The following is a 20365-nucleotide window of genomic DNA, read 5'->3' on the forward strand; positions in this document are numbered from 1 at the left end:
AACAACAGCTGACAGCTGCCTGTAGGAAGCTGCTAATTGGTTACAGCAGAGGTATTCAATGAAATGCAGAGTTAAACATAGCTGAATTGCTTTATTTTCTTGGTAGCTTTTAGTACCAGCCTGATTCAGTATTGGGTTGCTCTTTCAGCCATTGTCATTGGCTGCTGTGTTTGCCGAGTGTCCTGTATTCCCTTGAAAACACCCGGCATTGCCCGTATCAAAGACTTGCCAGTCCGAGCAAAAAGAGGTGTTACACTTAAGATACTTATTGGATTTTCTGAAAAATAAGTAGTGTTTTCATACCTACAAATTAACTATCAAGAAGATTCTCTGGTGGTTTCAGTACAAACTGTTTCTTTGAATAATTGAGAATTACTGTGTTGTGGTAGCATTTTTGCCACCTTTCAAATCCATTTTTGTTTTCCTAGTTAATGATAGATAAATTTGGAAAGTAAATTGCTTTTCTTTCTTGTTCTATTAACTATCTCAGTGAATGATTTCTCTAGTTAGCTTCTGTAGAGCTATCTTTACTATTCCATTCCGAATTGCATTAGCCATTAAGATACAATTCTGCTTAGTTCCCGGGAGTTTTGCTTTGATTGCTAACTGAATATAGGACTCAGAAGGGCCTACTGAGATACAAGTACTGGTGTTTTCTGAATTTTGTTTGTCAGATAAACAGTTCACACAGCAGTTAAAATAGTAGAGGGAAAAAATCAGTTTTCTAGTTGGGAATTTTATTTTATGCAGAGCTGGTCTCCTCTTCCCAGCTGTTTCTTAAACACTCGTGATTGCCCACCACTTCTTTAACACGTTATCCTGAATTGCTTCTAGCTTGGAAAACTTGGACTATTTGCATTTATTTCCTGTGCCACCTGTCTGCATAACACATTTTCTTTTTTCAGGTGTTCCCTTTTCCGAAGAGTCAGAAGGAAAGGGAAACAGATAGCTTTTTATTTTTGTCTTGTGCACTTTAAAATATATATTTTTCACACGTTCCATTAAGAACTAGTGCATCTCTGGAACAGGAACTTGAAACTTGGCAGGGTTTCTTGGCCTGGTGTGAGGGACAGCATTGCAGGCTGTCGTGATTTTAGCAGTAGGCAAGGCAGACTGGAGCTCTTGGAACCCATTTTTTCCAGGGAGGATATGCTCTTGCAAGCGTGATTTCTCCCCAAAGGAAAGAAGTCTTCACCTTCACTGCTCCTGAGCAAGACTAGTTCCTACCTAGTTCCTTCTAGTTCCTGTTATTTAGTGGGAATGTGTGGGAATTGCATGGAAGTAATATCTATATGCCATGCTGGAAGATTGTGTATTCCCTTACTGATTCACAGTGATTGATCATATTTGCTAATAATAGGTAATTCTGGTACTGTTTGGTCAACTACTGATGGTGTTGGTCTGAAGTCCCAACTTGACAATCCAAGTAGCATTTGCCGCAGTTCCTTAGACGGGGATACTTGAGGTATATTTTCATTTGGTCCCTTTTAAATGGAAATGAGGGTTTTGCACATACACGTTTTTCTGTAGGCAGCAAAAGCAGTCGTGACCTTTTCTAATGCGTGCGTCTCCCTTGCACTCTCCAAGCCGTCTGCAGTGCCCCGGCTTGTGTTCAAAGGTGTGGATTTTTTTCTCCATATTCCTAAAGCTCCTATATTCCCTGCAGTGCTCTGCAGAACTCTTCTACCTGCTTAGCTGGACAGCTGCAAAACAGTGTTTTGGCAGCCTCTGCGTACATTCATGCTGATCATCCAGCTGGCTGCTTGGCCTCTACCTTTCCCTTGGAATTAAAGCTTGATGGTCTGTTTTCAGCCCAACTTTGGCGTTCATAAAACATGTAGGAGGTTTGTGTTTTCTAGACATCTACTTGTCAAGCTTGTCTAAAACTGAGCAACAATTATTTTGAGCAAGGTGGACAGAATGATGCCCAGTTACTGTTTGCAAACTCTCAAAATTCTTCTTAGTTCAGACACGGGCACTTGGGGCTCCTGAAATGTGCTGAGGTACTGAGAGCGATTTCATTACAATCAACGTTCTTGTATGTAGCAGGTAGAGAGATGAGTGTAGCAGATAATATGTGAGATTATTTTGTGGTACTAGATGGGATTAAAGGCACTTTGGAGAAACAGTGTTCTGCAAAGCGGTATTTCAGCCATCAGAGACGCTGCTGTTATGTATGTTGTAACCTGCTCTTTACAAGGAGTAGAACCAAAGTGAAGTGCCATACTGTGACTTGTGACCTTGCTGCAAAATTAAGAGTTCTGATATAAATTTGCTGTTTTACGTAACGTTATGGTGCTACCAGATCCCTTGAAGTCTCATAAAGCAGATAGATGTCAGTGTATGCCAGGAACCAAACGCTTAGGTCCGAGAAAATGAACATTTTTTTTTAGTTTATTCTTTTTTTTTCAGGACTTATAATATCTCTCCAGCTTCTTCGTGGTGACATGGAGCAGGTCCGAAGGGAAAACCCCCTGATCTTTAACCGTGGGGTTGCTGTTACCAGGAAGCTGGGGTTTCCCGACGTTATAATGCCAGGTAAACGTGGTGGCCGCGGCAGAAACGGTTCATCGTGTTTTTCACGCCATGGGCTCCTTGATCAAAGCTGGTTATTGCTGTGTTGGGCTGCCTTGTTTGTCACCAAATGCCAATTCCAGGTTTGGGGAGGACAACACTAGCAGGCAACTGAAAACATTTTTGTTTAAACCAAGAGTTTCTATCTTGCCCAGCTCCTTTCTGGAGTACAAACCTTTTCTTAGGATGACGTGGGCTGCAGAAAAGGCCGCAAGCGTGGGCTGATTTTCCAGCTGGCCTTACAGAGCACCTTGTCCCTGCGACAGCCCTCTTGGCTCGCGTGCCGCTGCTCCGTGTGCCCCTTGCTGCTGGAGCAGCAGCGTGAGGTGCTTGTCCTTACGGCAGCGAAGCCATGAGTTGATCTGGGGAAGAAACTGGAACTTAGCCAGTCCTGCAATCAGTAGATATAAAGACTGGCATTTTACAGTCTGATTTTTACAGTGTAGCAAGAAATGGGCTTACTAGTTATTTTGCATGTATAGCATTTGAAAAACTACCTCAATTCTATGCATAATGACCAAGACCAAGGATGACTTTGCAGACGTGGGAAATTTTGTGAAAGCCTAATGGAAGAAGTATTAGATTTTATTCCTGGAAAGAATTCAATAACATATCAGTATAAAAATTTGTAGCCTCATTGTGGAGTTTCTTCAGAAATAGAATCCAAATAGGGACTAGGTGAGAAGATTTTTCTTTTTTTAAAAAAAGTACAAAGTTTAGCATAAAATGTGTATAATTTAATGCGCTTGAAAAGAGCAGTATTAGAGGAGCAGATGGTTGTAACTCATGAGTGGGGGTGACTTACCTGGAGGTGGCAGATGTGGTTTCTACACCTATAGCTGTCTGGCCTGTATCTCTCTTGGTGGTTCCTGTCACCTGCTGAAGGGACATGGTAACTGTTCACAGAAGAACTGCTAAGCCTCTGTAATCTATAGCTCAGCATATGGAAGTAACCTGAAATCAGTGCCAGTTTAAAGCCAGCTGGGAATTCTAGCACCTAGTAAGCACAGAGCAGTTTCAATTGTAACCCAGAGCAGTCAAGTAAAGACAAAATATTGCATGTTGATGGGCAGACACAGACCCCTGCATGATGATATGCTGAAATTGAGATTATAGATAGATAAATTTTTTTAAAAGCATTTAGGCATCTAAACTGATTCTCCTTCAAGAATTGCCTATTTTTCCACTTTGCATGTGCAGAGTTGTCCCTCAGGTCCTTCAGACCGCTAAGTGTTAGCAATCTTAAACTATGGCTTTCTGGCCTCAGTGTTCCCCCGTATTATTTTTTTTATCTATTTATTTTTTTTTAACCTTTTCTGGGTTCAACATTTTTTGAAAACTGGCATAGTGGGCCAGTCTTTCATATACTTCTGTTCCTAGCAATTTCCTTGCCCTGCAGTCAACAGACAGGTTAGCAGCTTCCAGGCAGAAATTAAATACTGCGTGTTGATATGCAGACATCGAGGGTGCTCCTGCCCGACGCCTTAGAGATTCTGAATTCACTGCATGTCGGCAGCATTTCCACCATAAAGCTCAATGTATCTGTTCAGTAGTTACCCCCTACGTTGACCTGTCGCTGTAGCTCAGGTTTGTTGTCAATTTTTCAAATTTTATACCTCAAGAGACCTGTCATTAAGTCACTGTTGCTTGCTAATCTCTCTTTTTTTTGTGTGCGGTCTGCAATTCTTGTTGGAGAAAGTAAACTTTTTGAGATGATCTGTTTGGAAATGAGTTCATACATGTAGATATGCTCAAAAAATGGACTGTTACAAACAAATTTGTCAAAGGAGCAGCGTTACGGTATTAAATGATTGCTGCCTTCCTAAAAGCACCGAACACGCAGAACTTCCCTGAATTCAGAGGAGGCCGCAGGAGGTCTGCATATCCATATTTGAATAAAATGACCTCCAATTTATGGAGAAAGGCTTGGAAATGTCTTTAGGCAGCGAGTAGGAGGGCAAAGGCAGCCACTGAAGAGTCAACAGAATTTCCCTGTCAGCCAAAGAGTAATAATAAACTGGGACAGTGCCAGAGTAAAGGCGAGATGCAAAGAAAGAGGTAGCCCTGAATGGTTCTCTGGAAAACAAACAAATAAAATAAAACTCATTGCCTTGAGTATTCCAAACCTGAAAAAATAGGAGATTAGGAAATTAAAATGTAATGGAACTGCACCGAAGAAGGGAATGGTGCTTATTCCAATTTCTTGTGCAGTGTCTGGAAACTAACATGTTTGACATTACTTAGTTTCACAGCAGATGTTTGCCTGCTGAGTTTTCTAAGCAATAGATCAAATTGTGGTCTGAGTTTATCAGGAGTCTAGGATTAAAACTTCACAGGTGAGGTAAATTACATTTTGGCTGGATTAGCAAAGCTGTACAAATAAGGAACACCCATTAATTTATTTTGTGCCCAGTTTTTGCAGCTGGAATCAGACTTGCCTCCTTAGTTTATTAATATTGTCATAGATTTGGATTTTCAAAAAGCAAGTCACAGGCTTGTAGCAGTTCTGAACCACGTCTGCTGCTTTAATTGTCTTGGTCAAGCTGCCCCCTTCGTGCTTTGCTTCCGACCTGGGTCTCTCCCATTAAAGACAGGGCTTCTCCTCTCTGCAAAGGGCACAAGCAGCTCCCAACCTCCCCTGGATGCAGGTTTTTTCCAAAAATGATTTTGCAGAATTAGTTAATAAAGATTGTCACCTTGTTAATAATCAGTGATCAATCTGCTGAACCAAGAGATTTATTAAAAAATAAATAGTTTTAGCATTGCAACTGCATTTTCTTGGTTGGAAGTTTTAACATTTTAGTTGTTTTTTTTTTTTTTTCACTAGGAATTCCTTTCACCCTTAGGCTTCTTAACCATTAAAACCCTGTAGCTATATGCTTTATCACACAGCTCTTCTGTCCTGTTTTGCCTTCCTAAAAGTGGCCCTAGTGCCCATATGAAACCCTCTTCTCGCTCACCCAAGGTGCGAGCGGTTGAGGGGTGGCCGGTTGTTGTTCAGCAATAAGGCCAAGGCAGCCTTCCCGTGCGAAATCTGCCCGGCGCTGCACAACAAGGTTCATGTCCCGGGAGATGGCCATGCCGGCCTTCATTTCCGAACACAAAGATGTTCTTGGTTCCCTGTTGTGTCGTGAGCCGATAGGAGGGCCCTAAGAACGTAGCGCTCTTCAGTGTCCAGCTCGGAAGAGCTTCAGTCAAACCAACCTCATGAAGAGGTTGTTTTGCTCTGTCGTTTTATATTATTCTTTTCTAAATTGCTACTGGATTTACGAACGTCCATCTGACCCTGACAATTTTACCTTTCCCCAGAGATAAGAGCAATGAGGCATGTGCTGCTTGCCTTTGGGATGGCAACTTTATTTATGTACAGAACTTGCTGATCAGAAATCTCTTGCATAGGCATGGCGTTTGTCAGTTCCCCAAAGGACATCCCTTCCCTTCCCCATGTGCTGATAAGTATTCTGTCTTTTACTTTGATCCTCTGATGAAACGTGCATGCTTCATCTTCTACTTGTGAGTGATGTTTCTTTCTCTTTTTGTTTTTCTCTCTCTCCTTGTCTTAATTTTCTGGTTCCTCTCTCTCTCTCTTGCCTTTCCTTTCACTCTCTCCCCTTTCTTTCTGATGCAGAGATGAAGATAGTTGGGTGTAAGTGTCGGCTTTTATGTGTAACGTCCGCTTACTGCTTGCTTTTTCCCATCTTCACATATTTTGCATTAAATGTTGGGGATCTGTAAAGATTTTTTAAAAATGGCAACATTGTAGAGAAACTTTGTTGAAAGAGGCAGGTCTGGTGTCTCATCAGTCGCTAAACCGAGGGGTTGCAGGCAGTTTTACTAGATACACCAGATGAATCGATACCAAAGGTGAGTAGCTCTGGAGCATCTATTCTGTCAGTGATGACAAATCCATTTAAAAGTACAAAAGAGGCGGGATGTGGCAAAATTTATCTGCTCTTCTCAGAATGCTACGACAAGGGAATTGACAGGGTGAAAAGACGTAGCTATTTAATAACTCTCCCCCCAAAGTACACTCGAGGAGAATAAATTTTAGTTTCTTGTCAGTATTGAGCTTACAGAAAATAAGAACTAAAAATTTAAAGCTGGAGGAGATGATATGTTTAAGTTAAAAAGTTTCAGGGCAATCTTTGAGTTTGTTAACTGTTGCATTAATGCTGCGTAAGTCAAAAAGTGGATAGTAAATAATCTCATTGCTCCATTTCCTTTTGAGTATTCCTCACTCTCTTTAATCAGAGAAACAGAAATAATTTGAGTGTTGGATTCACCAAAAGCTGGAGGATCATGCAATGTTAAAGACATACCAATATTCTCTTTATAAGGAGAAGTAAAAAGTTCCATTTGCAGGACAGGCAATAGGTGAAAGTCACAGCTCTAATAATCCCAGCAGTGTAGAGAGGCACATGCTGTATCCATTTCCAGAATGTAGACCCTGGGGAAAAGGAAGATTTGCTGGACAAATACTGGAGTTTTACCAACTTACTTCTGCATACTCTTGAAAGTAGACCTGCAGATCGCAAGCCTACCCGGCACTCTGTGCTGTGAATAGCCTTTCTGCCACTTTCTTTTTTTATATTACTCTTAAAATACTTTTTTCGTAGTAACATTGTTTTCACAGTTTTACACCAGTCAAGTGTTTGTAGTTTTAACTCCAGAAAACGCTGGGCTGAGTATCTGGTAAGAGCCTAGTGGTTTCTGTCTTTGCTAAATATACTTATTTTCTTTCTTTCCTTCTTTTTGTGTAAAGCCCTTTTGTGTTTTTATAAGATTCTATAAAAAGTATTTTTACAAAAGACAGACCACAGCACTTCACTGAAATGCTTCTTTCCCTTCCTTTTTTCCTCGTTTTGATGCATAGCAACTGTTATCTTGGTCCCACTACTCCCCACCCCAAAGGCATTTTTTCAATTAGTGAAGTAATATCCCTTCTGTAAAGCTTAATGGGAAAAAAAGATGCTATATATACATCAAGTGGGGCTGCTAATTTAGGCTAGAAAATGACTTGTAATCTGACTTTCAGTTGGACTTGGTGTAGTCAGATCATCTTCAGGAAAAGAGGTCATAAATAAGAAGTGCTTAAATGCTAATTATAGTGAGTATAATTAATTTCTACAAGAGTTACAACACCTAAATTGAGACCTTGTTTTTCTTCCTTGTGCAAACTCCCCAAGGGAAAGGCTGGAGTCTGCTAGGCAGGAGAGGTCCTGGATCCAAAGCCCCTGCTTTTCCTTTGGCCCTGACTCACAATTCCTTAATATTCCTTTTATCAGCATATTCAGTTCTGCTTTTGTTTTGAGCAGCAAGAGACCCAAATGGAGACTTTTTTTCCCTTGTTGTGGAGTGCTCCGTTCGATCCACTGTGCTTTGGTGAGCAGAAAGGTAAAATAGCTGGGGGTTGTTGCCAGCCTCTTGCTGTGTCCGTGGTGTCATCGGGGAAGCGCGGCGCGCGCAGCCCTCCAGCCGAGGATCCGCAGCGGGGCCGGACGGCGCCGCACACAGAGCTCCCTGTTCCCAAAAAGGCCCCAGCAGCAGCTTTGCAGGGCAGCTACAACAGGGGTTCGGCAGTCGGCCACGCTTTAAAAGTTTCACTTAGCTCCGGAAGAACAGGCATGTAAGGCAGGACCTCTCCTCGGACCACTTAACAAAATACTTGCCTTGAAAGAGTTCAGTTTTTGCGTTAATTTTATATATATTTTTGTACTGCTGTTTAATGTGTTTCCCTATGTGGCAAATTATTAAAAAAAAAAAAAAAAAAAAAAAAAAAAAGGTCAATTGAAGCTCTGTGAAATGGCAGGAGGACCTGACTCTTCCCAAAAAGTCGCTACCTGGTAGCGTTTGGGTGCATGCTTTAAATTTGACTGCTTTAGATACGAAGGCAGGGCTTCCCCAACCGCTTAAAATAAGAGTTAGAATCGCTCAAATTCAGGATAGCCAGAAGAGATGCTAGCATTGATTTTTCTGAAGGAAGTTGTGTGCTCTCAAAGCTCTTCAAAATAAGGGAATAAGAAATTGGCCCGTATCCACAGTGCCCACTTTATCACCTACATGCACACAGGCACCATGGGCCAGCCGGGAATCTAGCAGGAAATAATTCAGTAATTCCCTTTCTCCATCCAAACTGCACTACCAAGTAAAAGCCTTCAAAGAAAGGTCACGTTTTTGCTTATAATGGTAATAAGAAAATACAGGTGCTGCTTAAAGGAGAGTTAACTGAACTTAGTTTTCTACCGGTCACCACAGAAATATTAATTTGTTTTATAGTGTATTGGAAATAGGAAAGCAGATGTTAGTGATGATTTGTTGTGCTTAGCCTGATACTTCCAAATCAGATAACTAGTCCGCTATAACCGTATATATCTACTACATCACTTAAAAACTAGCAATGTAAGGGTGTGTTTTTTCCCTTCTCTGCCTGCACACAATAAAGCAAGTATCGATTCCGAGTTCACTCTTTAAAAAAAAAAAAAAAAAAAAAAAAAGCATTACTAACAACTCCTATTTAATGCATCGGTTTTAAAATATTCATCTTTATTAACAATTAACGTGCTGCTTGGAATGGTTTGGGCTTGCAGAGCAGCAAGAGCAGTTTTGGGTCTCAGTTTGCTGCACGCAGGCACCGAGTGTCCCGTACGGAGCTGAAGCCTCGGCCCTTGCTCTTCTGCCGTAGGTGACATACGCAATGACTTGTACCTGACCTTGGAAAAGGGAGACTTTGAGAGAGGGGGCAAGAGCGTGCAGAAGAACATCGAGGTCACCATGTACGTCCTCTATGCGGATGGAGAAATCTTGAAGGTAAAATCCTTTCTTCCACCCAACAAAATGGGTTTTGTTGCTGTTCCCCTGGAAGGGTCCGAACTGAGCACTGAAGTGCTCGTGCATCAAACACGTCAGCGTCTGCTTTTCCGAGTGGAAACAGAGACTTTTCCTTTATGCTTGTGATTTGATTAGAAGTTAAGCAACTCTTCGGCAAAGCAGTGGCTTGTCCTTGGAGCTGTTGCGGAAAGGGCACGACCCCTTTCTGTTAATTGAATGATGTGTTTTTAATTGCTACTTTATTTCACTGCAGTCTGCCCAAGACCCCAAGGTTTTTTTCCCTTCAAAATGCAGGAGGAGAATCTTGAAACACTCATGTTAGCGGTGGCTAATGGTATTGGGGCCCAGGAGTGGATTTTAAACACCGCAGAATTTGTAGACTCGGTCTTAACTCTGTGTTTTCAGTTGGAGAGGTCACTTACAAATATTAACTTGTCTTTTAATTAACTCATCTCTTGTAAAGATAGGAGTTAACAGGTAAGGACTGAAAAGGAGAAGGTTTATCTCAAGCATTAGGAAGCGAATTCCCCTTTAATTTGAACCCCTTCTAGCTGCTTGGGTATATTTGTGTTGTCTCTTACTGCAGGATAGAACTAGAAAACTAACCTATAAAATGAAACGATTTGGATTGCATGTAGAGACCTGATCCTGAAGTGCTAAATGTCAGTGTGGAGGAAGCATCACATGTACATTTAAAAAAAAAAAAAAAAGCCAGTATGTAGAATTGAGCTTGGAGACTAATCACATCTCATCCGTTTTCATCACTGCCACAGCGATGTAAAAATTCTGGAAATTCCTCTGCCATAGTCAAAGCAAATGGTAGCAATTGCCTGGGGTTGCTTAACATTCATATCCTTGGCGTTGTAGGAGACAGGTGATCTTATTAAGTGTCTATTCCTGCTCTACATCTATAGAAATGCCCTGGAAATTTTAGCCGTTCAGCTGCTTGAGCCAGAGATTTTGGCTTTAAACCATATTTCAGCCAACATTGGAATAAAAATCTCTAAACTCCTCCTGACCAGCACAATCCAAATCTGAATTAGAGCTTTGGAGAGACTTTAGTGGAACCATATTCAGTGATGAGAACATTCTATGTCTCAAATCCTCACTGCTGTTGAGTATAGATCTTGTCCAGGTATGGTCCTACTGAATGCGACAGAATTATTTCTAGAATATTGTGCTGTGTAAAATGAAAATGAGTATTTCCTTTTCAAAATGTTCTTATTCGATTATAACTTAATGATAATAATTTTTCAAGATTCTGAAAATTTTTTTAAAAAGCATTTCTCTTTTATTCTTTTTGTTCAGGCAGCAAGAATATTTCATTCATTGCAGAGCATACCTTACGCGATAAAATTATTATTATGACCCTTTTTCTGGTCTCCCTTACTTGCCTGCACCATCTAATTTACCTGCATATTTTAGTCTTGTGGTAACTGAGACTATAGAGATGAGTTGCATGTTTGCATTTTGCTTTTTCTAAAAGATATGAATTCATGTTTTTCATCTCTGTATTGGAGAAAACATAGATTGGGCAATATCTCTGAGCTTTTTGTAGCCAGAAGTAGAAATTTTAGATACATCAGTATTTTTCATTTAATAAAAATTCTTTGCTTACCATGGATGAAATAACTCAATCTGAATTTTTTGGGATGCTGGAGCAATGGCACTTGGCTCTGAGGCTGCTTGCCTATGGTGCTGAAGACCAACACTCTCAAGAACTTGAAAAGCTGGGGTATCATTGTTGCCCTTCAGCCTGAGATGCTGAAACAGAAATCTGATTAAATGGTATTTTCAGAGAAGTCCAGTATGACCAACGATGTGTTCAGCTCACTTTTTTTTATTAGTACTCTCCTGCTTATTAAATATGTCCTGTGTTTGATGGCAAACTAAAATAATAATGAAATGCAAGTTGAATTCACTCAGCAGCATGGATCCTGTAGCTCATCCTTTGGCCCAAACACAGTCTCTTCAAAAATTTCCAGTTTCATTGCGTCTCAGTTTCTGCTTCTGACTCTCTCTGTGTCTCCAGAAAGATATGAATTATATAAAGGTTACCACAGGGTAATGAAATGACTCATGTACAGTGATGCTATGTATTTTGGTTTAAAATTGTGTTCTTTTGCGGCAGGACTGCATCAGCCTGGGCTCCGGTGAGCCGAGCCGGAGCGCCTATCACTCCTTCGTCCTCTACCACAATAACAGCCCTCGCTGGGGGGAAATCATCAAGCTGCCCATCCCCATAGACCGGTTCCGCGGCTCTCACCTGCGGTTCGAGTTCAGGCATTGCTCCAGTGAGTGCAAAACGCATCCCAAAGGGCAATGGTAGAAGGCTAAGGGCTTAAATATTTGCATGGGGTTGTTAGTGGGAAGGGGAAGCGCAGTGCAAGTGCAGTGTGAATGATCCTGCAGTGGCAATTAGCGTGTTGCTGCAGTTATAAAACAGCACAGAATTACTAAAAACATTGTGAGCAGCTGGTGTAGGGTGAAGCAGTTTACAGGTGTTCTCCCTGCTGCTCTTCACCATGTTTTTCCTGTTTTCTTTACAGCATATGTGTTTTATCTTGTACTGTGGTCAGCCTGAGACTTTGATTGCTTCCACAGGATGAGACACAGTACATTAAATCTCATTCCTTATGTGGGCTCCAGGCTTTTCGTTACAAATGCAGACAAGTTAGTGAATAAACTTGAGGCATGGATGGGCAGGCAAAATATACAAATATTCCTTAATTCTATCTCTTGCTGCAGCAAAAGACAAAGGAGAAAAGAAGCTCTTTGGGTTTGCGTTCACTCCGCTAATGAGGGATGACGGCACCACCTTGTCGGACGACATTCACGAGCTCTATGTTTATAAGGTACTGATGCTTCAAGTAATTCTTCAGACCCCAGCCTCTTCACCCTTCTTACATCTCTACTTCAGCTTCGATAAATGAATGTCATTACGTTACCTTTTTCTCTTCCCTCATTAGAAAAATGTGAGGAACGCATTAATAATAGCTTTAAAACGTAAAGAACGAGCTGGCTAGGTCAAGTTCCCCTTCCTTCCCTGTGTCCACAGTGCGACGAGAACAGCACGTTCAACAACCACGCACTCTACCTGGGGCTGCCTTGCTGCAAGGAGGACTACAACGGCTGCCCCAACATCCCGTCCAGCCTCATCTTCCAGCGCAGCACCAAGGAGACCTTCTCCGTGTCCACGCAGCTCTCGTCTACCAAGCTGACCCAGAACGGTAAGCGGCCCGGCCGCCCGCATCGCCCACGAGAATAGGCAATGGGAAGAGAGTTAAGTGGTGCAGGCCGGTGCTCTCTCCCTGTTATTTTACTAAAATGCTCCTTCCTCATGATTTGGTGCAATGTAATCATTTCTTTACTAACATTCTGTACTGCAATAAGCAGAATTTTTTGGAAGAGATAAGGATATTAACAAATGGCAGAGCCATTTATGTAAGTGCAAGCAATATGTTAAAGCAATGTTAATTTTAATTACATTTCCAAGAACAAAATGAAATCCAAAATTGGCACTTTTATACAATCCCGAGTTCATTTTGTTAGGTTTTTACAGAGCTACTAAGTAAATCAGACCTAGTTGCTTCCAGCTCCCTAAGGAACGGGAGGAGATAAGTGGGTTGTCCACTTTGTTTGTTTTGTTTTCAAGAAACAAAACAGAACTGTACAATGGAATGGATCTCTGATCTCTACAGGGTTGCTGCTTTTCCCCCTGTGCCAAACTTCTAGCTGCTCTGAAGTGTTTTAACTCGCTAGCTCCGTGTGTCATGGGAGCAATCCCTGCACTGCAGTAGTGTTAGAGAGACTTTTCATTAACCTGTGTCGTGGTTCATTTTACTTCATGGTGTTGGGAGCAGGGCCTAAGTTACGGCTGGAGTTCCAAGTATACAGCAAAAATTGAAACCCTGAGTTATTTCATGTGTGGTATCTGTCATACTGAACCTCAAGTGTTTTGGCTACGTTGCTGCCCATCTCTGTTACCTTCTTGTTGTCGGCTTGACAACGTGGCTTTAGTACATCTTTCTCCTCAACTGTTCCATAGTGGATTTGCTCGCCCTCCTGAAATGGAAAGCTTACCCGGATCGTGTGATGGATATCCTGGGAAGACTGAGACATGTCAGCGGCGAGGAAATCGTTAAGGTATTAAATCAAATAACAGTCTTTGGATGCAGACTATGTTTAGCAAGCCAAGGCAGATCTGCATTGCCCTTCTGAATGTTCCCAATAAAGTGCCCAATAAAAATCCCCAGTGCCCAGATGCTGTGAGCATCGGGTCCTCAGCACCGGTTGTTCCACTTGTTGATGCACTTGTACTGAGCTGCAGTGCTCGCTGTTGCAGGCAGAGCTGTTGTTAGTGGTGTCTTACATAGCTGTATCTGTGTCAACAGTATTTTCTAAAGGACTTTCTCTGAAGCCCAGGAAGTTGGTCATTTCTAGAGAGAGGGGAGTAGATCTGACTCAGAAAAACTGGCTTTTCCAGCCAGCTGGTAGAGCTGCTCTATATTTCTATTTTGCAAATGTATTGCAGACCTTCCTCATAGAACAAAAAACGAATGTGAAGCCTTTACACTTGACTTTTGCTCAGTAAGGCCAACGGCCCATACTGCCAACTCATTTTCATGCCCCAGCCTTGGGAAATGAAGCTGTTGCCAAGTGCACCAATTGCTCTCTGCCTTGTCTAACGTGTCAGGATTCTACCTCTTAGTGGATAATTTCATTGTATTTTGTAGTAGCAGTTGCTGTATATGCTGGTCCTGTGTGTGACCCAGGCTTCCTTATCTCAAAGGAACCTCAAAATGCATTTGAATAGTTGCGGTCCTGGCAAAAACAGCGTGTTCCAGATGCAGGGCCAACAACAGCAACCCCTCAGACAAATTTTAGGAGATAAAAGGAGATAATTTATGTAATAGCAGCAAACAAAAATAAATCAAACAAAAAGTCCGTCACTTGGTTTGTTATTTATGATTACAGCCACTTCATTGTAGCTCCTGTGAAAGCTGCCATAGCTTGAATTTTAACTTTCATGAGTTTATTTTTCTGCAACAGTAGCACAGGAGGAAACTCCCCTGCTCCCTGTATTTGAATCTTTCATGAATTTCATATTTTGTACACTTGGTTTGTAAGGCCATACAAACACCTGATATATAGAGAGAAAAACAAAGATTATTCCAAGGAGAAAGATCATAAATTCTCTCACCAGACTGGCTGCCATTTGTCATAGGGGTAGGAGAAGTGGAAGGGAATAACTTGGACAAAAGAAATATGTTCTGACCTTTCACATATATATACAAATATATATATGTTATATACTTACAAACAATGTTATAGGCTGCAATTTTTTGATGCAATCTTTCTGACCTTTTTTTTTTTAAGAATATTATTTGCAGAGAAAAATTCTTCTTACCTTAAACAGAGGTAAAACACTGTCACCTCATATAGATAAAGCAGAAATGCTTTGTCCCTGGAAAATGTTTCATGAAGGTATTCAGATATATAACAAGGTTCAAGGAGGGAGAATGAGCCACCTTTGGAATACAGTTGCATTGGAAACTCTTTGTTTATTCTTGTCATTTTAGTTCTTACAGGATATTCTCGACACATTGTTTGTGGTTTTGGATGACAACACAGAAAAATATGGGCTGCTGGTCTTTCAGTCTTTGGTAAGCTGCTGAGCCATCGCTTTCCTTTATCATATTTTTAATTTTTTAGTGCCATTTCACTAGTATTTTACTTCCACAAAGTATGAAATACTCCACTCTAACCAGTCTCATGTTTTTTATAATAAACTACAAGCAACAGATGTAGGGAGAACAATATTTGCTGTCACTTGGGAGAGGGAACAATAACATCCACTAACAGAGCTATCGGCTGTTTATAGAAACTCGTGAATCTTCTTGTTTCTCAGCCTGCCCAGCTTGTTTATAGGACCCCAGTGACTGTGTGCAATTTGTTTTACTAGAGCTTCGTTTTTCCCTCTCCCGCAGGTGTTCATCATTAATCTGCTACGTGACAGCAAGTATTTTCATTTTCGACCTGTGATGGACACTTATATTCAGAAGCACTTTGCAGGAGCACTGGCTTACAAGTAGGTTGTGTTTATCCATCACTTCAAGATATGCTATTTTCAAGCTTTCAAATGATGTGACCGCCAGAATCTTAACTGTTATGTTAGCAGAGGCGATTTCAAAAGCAGAACTAAAAGCTGCACAGAAAAAAAGCTGCTGCATTTTCCTGTTTCTAGGAGTGAGCAGACTTTGAATTTTAGCTGGACTTTTTCTGAATTTATTTTCTTTGTGATCTGCTCACTTGGAGATCTGAAATTTCTTAGCAAAAAAAAAAAAAGAATATGATTTGGTTTTGAAATGATACTGCTAGCTCTTATCAAAGGTATTTCTTTATCAAGATCTTTTTGATGTTCTTTCAGAATTTTTCATGATACAAGTCAATTAAAGAGAATAAATCTTTTCTGGTTTTGAAATTTAAATACATGTATATGCAGCAGCTAGCTCTGTTCCAGCTGATCATTGAAATGGAGTGATACAAGACTCCAGCTTTTTGAATTCTCCCTAAAACCAAAACACATGTTGCTTGACTAATTTGAAGATGGTGCAGAAGGTTTCTCTCTTCCTCACTGTGTGCTCTATCCAGGGAACTGATCCGGTGTTTGAAGTGGTACATGGACCGCTCGGCGGAGCTCGTACGGCAAGACCACATCCAGGAGGCCATGAGAGTACGTACCGGGCACGAGTGCTGGCGTGTTGTGTGTGGCACTCACTTTCAACTTTTGAAAGTTATTACACTTCTAAAAGATAAATTTTTAAGTTGTTATTTTTTTCCTGCCCAAAATTCTAATTCCGGGGTGAGATTCACTTTTTAGCAGGTTAAAAAAAATAGAAGAAGTGTGTCATCTTATGTCCAGTTAGAACAATATTGAAGACTTCAGTGGGTCTTGCATGGACTGGCATCCACTCGGAAAGTGGTTAAGGAGAGATTCAGAATTATGTTCTTGGCCTTTCCTCTGAGCCAGGGGATTCTTCAAAATTATTCTCTTCACCTTGGATTTCCAAGCACAAATGTCTGCCTGCAGCTCTTAAGATCAGTCTGTCTGAACTTATTCTTAACTACCTCATTCAGAAATAATGATCTCATTTGCCAGTTTGGGTTTTCAACAGTCTCGCTTTTTCCAAGAGTCTTCCAAAACACCCGACCATGGCTGCAGTAACTCCAGTAGCTCCCCCTTGGTCAGTCTGTCTGAGGGATTTGCACCTTTTTTTGTCGTGTGGACCTTGGACTTGCTTCAGGTCTCATCTGCTCTCTCAAGGCTTGGTTGGTACCTACGCTTGAATCTCTGCATGTTTTATTTCACTCCTGCATGCTAGAGCAGTAGTAATAGGCTGCTTGAGCTTGAAGCGAGTATCTTGTTTTATGGAAAGAAAACCATGGCCTATAGTGGGCAGAGATTGGCTAGCTGGTGAACCTGCAGCCCTGACACCTCTTACTTGGAGGAAGGACTCTTCATGTTCTTCTGACAGGCCGCAGTGAGATACTGTGAAGGACAAGAAAACAAGACCTTCTCGCTGAAATTCTAGTCCCTCCCTGGGATTTTGACCTGATGTTGATGTCTTGTTTGGGACTTGCCTCTGTGACTGTGTCTGCATATTCATTTTTTTTGATGAAGGCGACCTTTTAAAGGTGACTTTCGTTCACTTTAGCTAGGAAGGTGAAAGAGATTCAGATGTTTGGAGTTGATCCTCTTTTCCCTTGGATAAGATTACTAGCTGTGCATACCCAAGCTGCTTTCCCTAAGTAATCTTTAAATTTCTTGGACTAGGAAACTAATCTGTGTTTCTTCTTTAAGGACATTTATCTGAAGTTGATTCACTTGTTCATACATAGTACCTGTTGTACTAGCCACAAGTCTGGCCACTGGATGTGCTATGAGTGTCCTGCAATCAAACCAGCGTATATTGTCTGGCCATGTCCCACAAATGCTCAAGTGACTTTCGTCGTGTCTCAGAGGAATATCTTCATTCTGCTGGGAACATTCTGGGCTGCAGCTATGAACGTGCCAGGTCAGATGTGCTGCTTCTGTATTCACAGAACCACATGCAGATGGACAGGTACTCAGAAGAAGGGAAGGTCGCTTGTCAGGAATTGGTAATTTTGGCATGTGTGATCTGTGTACAGGTGCCTGCCTTCCTCTCTGTCTTATAGTACACTGGGAAGATGCAGAGATTCACTTTTTCTTGTGATGCTACCGCAAGTCTTTAGATTTCTGGTCATAAGTGACTTGTGCGTGGACCCTTCTCATGCCAACCTGCACCCAGGCTACATTCTGAGGAACTTGTTTTCATTTAGATACCAGATTCCCTTCTGCATCTCTGTGTTTTTGTATATCATAGGACCATTAAGGTTGGAAGGGACCTTTTAGAGATCATCTAGTCAAACCCCCTGCACACGCAGGGTCACTTAAAGCACGTGGCACAGGGCTGCATCCAAGTGGGTTTGGAAGATCTCCAGAGAAGGAGACTCCACAGCCTCTTTTGGCAGCCTGGTCCACTGCTCAGTCATCCTCACTATCGAGAATTTTTCCTGAAGTTCCTGTGGAACTTCTGGTACTTCAGTTTGTGGCAGTTTCCTCTTGTCCTATTGCTGGCCACCACATGGCCAGAGAGAAGGCAGAGATTTTACTGCAGTGCTTTTCTGCATCCTTAAGGGCCTGTACACATCATATCTGCAAGTAAAGACACAAAGTTAGTCCAACTGCTGCTTTCTCTAGCAGGACTTGGTTTGTGTTTTTGCCGCCTCAAGAACCCAGCACTCTGGCTACCTGCTTCTGAGTTCATTCCAGACAACTGTTTAGGTTGTCTGTGCTGAGGACACTGCACATCTTTGAAAGCATATCCCTTCTCTTTCAAAACAGAGTTACAGAATTCATTTGTAGAGGCCCTGATTTATTGTGAAACCTAATCTTTGCGTTCAAGTTGCGTGCTCTAGTGATGGAGTGTCTGTGTCAGAACCATAAATCAGCTTGTACCTGCCCTGGGCTTGCCATATTTGATGTCTGCAGCAGAGATGCTCACCTCAAGGAGCCAAGTTGTGTGAACCACTTCACCTTGCTCTGGAAGCCATCCAGGAACACAAACTGCTATTTGCCATTGAAGTTCTGTGATGAAAGGAAGCTTCACTGGGAGAAGTATAAATAACGTATGGCCAGATTACCAAAGCTGCCATCATAAAAAAAAGGCTTTAAATATCACTGGGATTTCGAAAACCAAGATGGATTTATGAGGAGTTTCACATTCTGTGTGTGTCCTTAAAGCTGTAGAGTTTTACAACTCATGTCAGACATTACGTATCCGTACATCGTATGGTGGTTCAATAAGAATTGGTTTATGGATGTAAAAATACATGACTAGGGCAAAAGCTGTCCTCACAATTCAGCTTCCAAAGGGCGAAGCAGGGAAGGAGCACGTACCAGCCAGCGCAGTGCAGCGTTACAAATGCTTCTGTTTCCTGGCACTATGTCTCGGTGCTGCAGCCTGATGTTCATCTCCTGGGTGGAATTACGAGGGTGTTGTCAAAATCCTACGTCGTGTCAGCCCTTCATGTGTCTTAATGGCATCTCCTTTGCAACACTCTGATGTCAAGCACGTTCTAATATTGGCTGCTGCACACACCAAATAATGGGAGAGGCCTTGGTGCCATGTGGGATATTACACTGCTGTCATAGCAGTTGCGACGTCTGTGAGGACCTTGGGTTACGATGGCAAATGCTGCGTAGGACAGTATGTATTTCCTCACCAACACTGCTGCCAAATGAACAGGGGTGCTTTAAAACGTCTCCTGCAGACTGGAGTTCTGAATAACACCAGATGCAAAATGTTGGTTAGAGATGTTTAGATTGCAAATTCAGATTCTAGACGGGCCATAGAGCTGATTTGCTTTCTGCTATGAAGTGATCCACTTGGCAGCACTTCAGCAGCTACTGCGCGCTGCGTAACGGTGTTAAATACCGCCTTCTGTGGAGGTTATTCTGCTGCTGTGGGGGACTCCAACCTTCCTGTCTGGGGATTAAAAGAAAAAAAATCCTTAACTTACTTAACTGGAAGTAAAGAGATGTCCCTGTACTGTAGTGAGACTGCTCCTTGCTACTGCTATGGGCTGCCAGAGGGTTTCACATGCAGTTCTTGTCTACTCTTTCTTGAATCAACTCACATGATTCAAGGAGAAACCCAAATGCAAACAAGGAAGGTCGTTTCTTCAGAGCCTTTAAGTCATCATGGCAAATCTTCCCCAAGTTTGTTTTCTCAAATTATGTGACTCAAGTTTGTGTATTTAATTTAAAAACATACTGTTTCTGTTGATGGAGCATATCAGGAACAAAGTTGTTATGAAGAAATACTTGCTTATGAGTAGCTCCTCCTGAACTGAATTATATAACTTACAAAACCTGTTTTTTTCTTTTTCTTTACTAAAGCTGAAGAATTTAGCTATTGTGCACCTAGGAGCTTTTCTGGTTCTCTATAAAGCTACTTGTTTTTCTTTCTGTCTTTCTCTCTGTCTTAATCTTCTTCCTCTCCTGCTCCTTAAGGCCTTGGAATATCTTTTCAAGTTCATTGTCCAATCTCGGATCCTTTACTCCAGAGCTACTTGCGGGATGGAGGAGGAACAGTTCCGCTCCAGCATCCAAGAGCTTTTCCAGTCCATCAGATTTGTGCTCAGCTTGGACAGCAGGAGCTCTGAGACTCTCATCTTCACACAGGTTTGCTATTTTCTGCGCTTCTGTTCCTTAGCAAACCAGGAGGCAGCTCTTCTCTGCACAAGCAGTGTGTGTGCATATGATGATTAAGTGCAGCTTAATAGAATTGTCCCTATCAAGCTGCTAATACAGAAAAATGAGAGGTTAATATTATTAGCGGGTAGCTCTGCACCAGCTCAGATACACACAAGCTGA

The 20365-nt window shown here is 41.7% G+C and overlaps 1 protein-coding gene across 2 annotated transcripts in view; it reads left to right on the forward strand.

Moving 5' to 3' along the window:
- DOCK3 (dedicator of cytokinesis 3) overlaps window positions 1-20365 on the forward strand; it is a 158888-nt gene that overhangs the window by 88454 nt on the left and 50069 nt on the right. For both annotated transcript variants that reach the window (XM_088527203.1, XM_088527196.1), the window contains exons 14-23: window positions 2413-2538; window positions 9257-9381; window positions 11534-11696; window positions 12151-12257; window positions 12461-12632; window positions 13451-13548; window positions 14985-15068; window positions 15393-15493; window positions 16057-16138; window positions 20003-20173. In XM_088527203.1, the coding sequence (XP_088383329.1) occupies window positions 2413-2538; window positions 9257-9381; window positions 11534-11696; window positions 12151-12257; window positions 12461-12632; window positions 13451-13548; window positions 14985-15068; window positions 15393-15493; window positions 16057-16138; window positions 20003-20173 (1229 nt within the window). The remainder of the gene's footprint in view (window positions 1-2412; window positions 2539-9256; window positions 9382-11533; window positions 11697-12150; window positions 12258-12460; window positions 12633-13450; window positions 13549-14984; window positions 15069-15392; window positions 15494-16056; window positions 16139-20002; window positions 20174-20365) is intronic.

The sequence above is a fragment of the Tinamus guttatus genome, unplaced genomic scaffold (assembly GCF_059628265.1).
Source record: "Tinamus guttatus ecotype Peru unplaced genomic scaffold, ASM5962826v1 Tinamus_guttatus_pri_ptg000026l, whole genome shotgun sequence".
Classification (NCBI taxonomy): Eukaryota; Metazoa; Chordata; class Aves; order Tinamiformes; family Tinamidae; genus Tinamus; species Tinamus guttatus.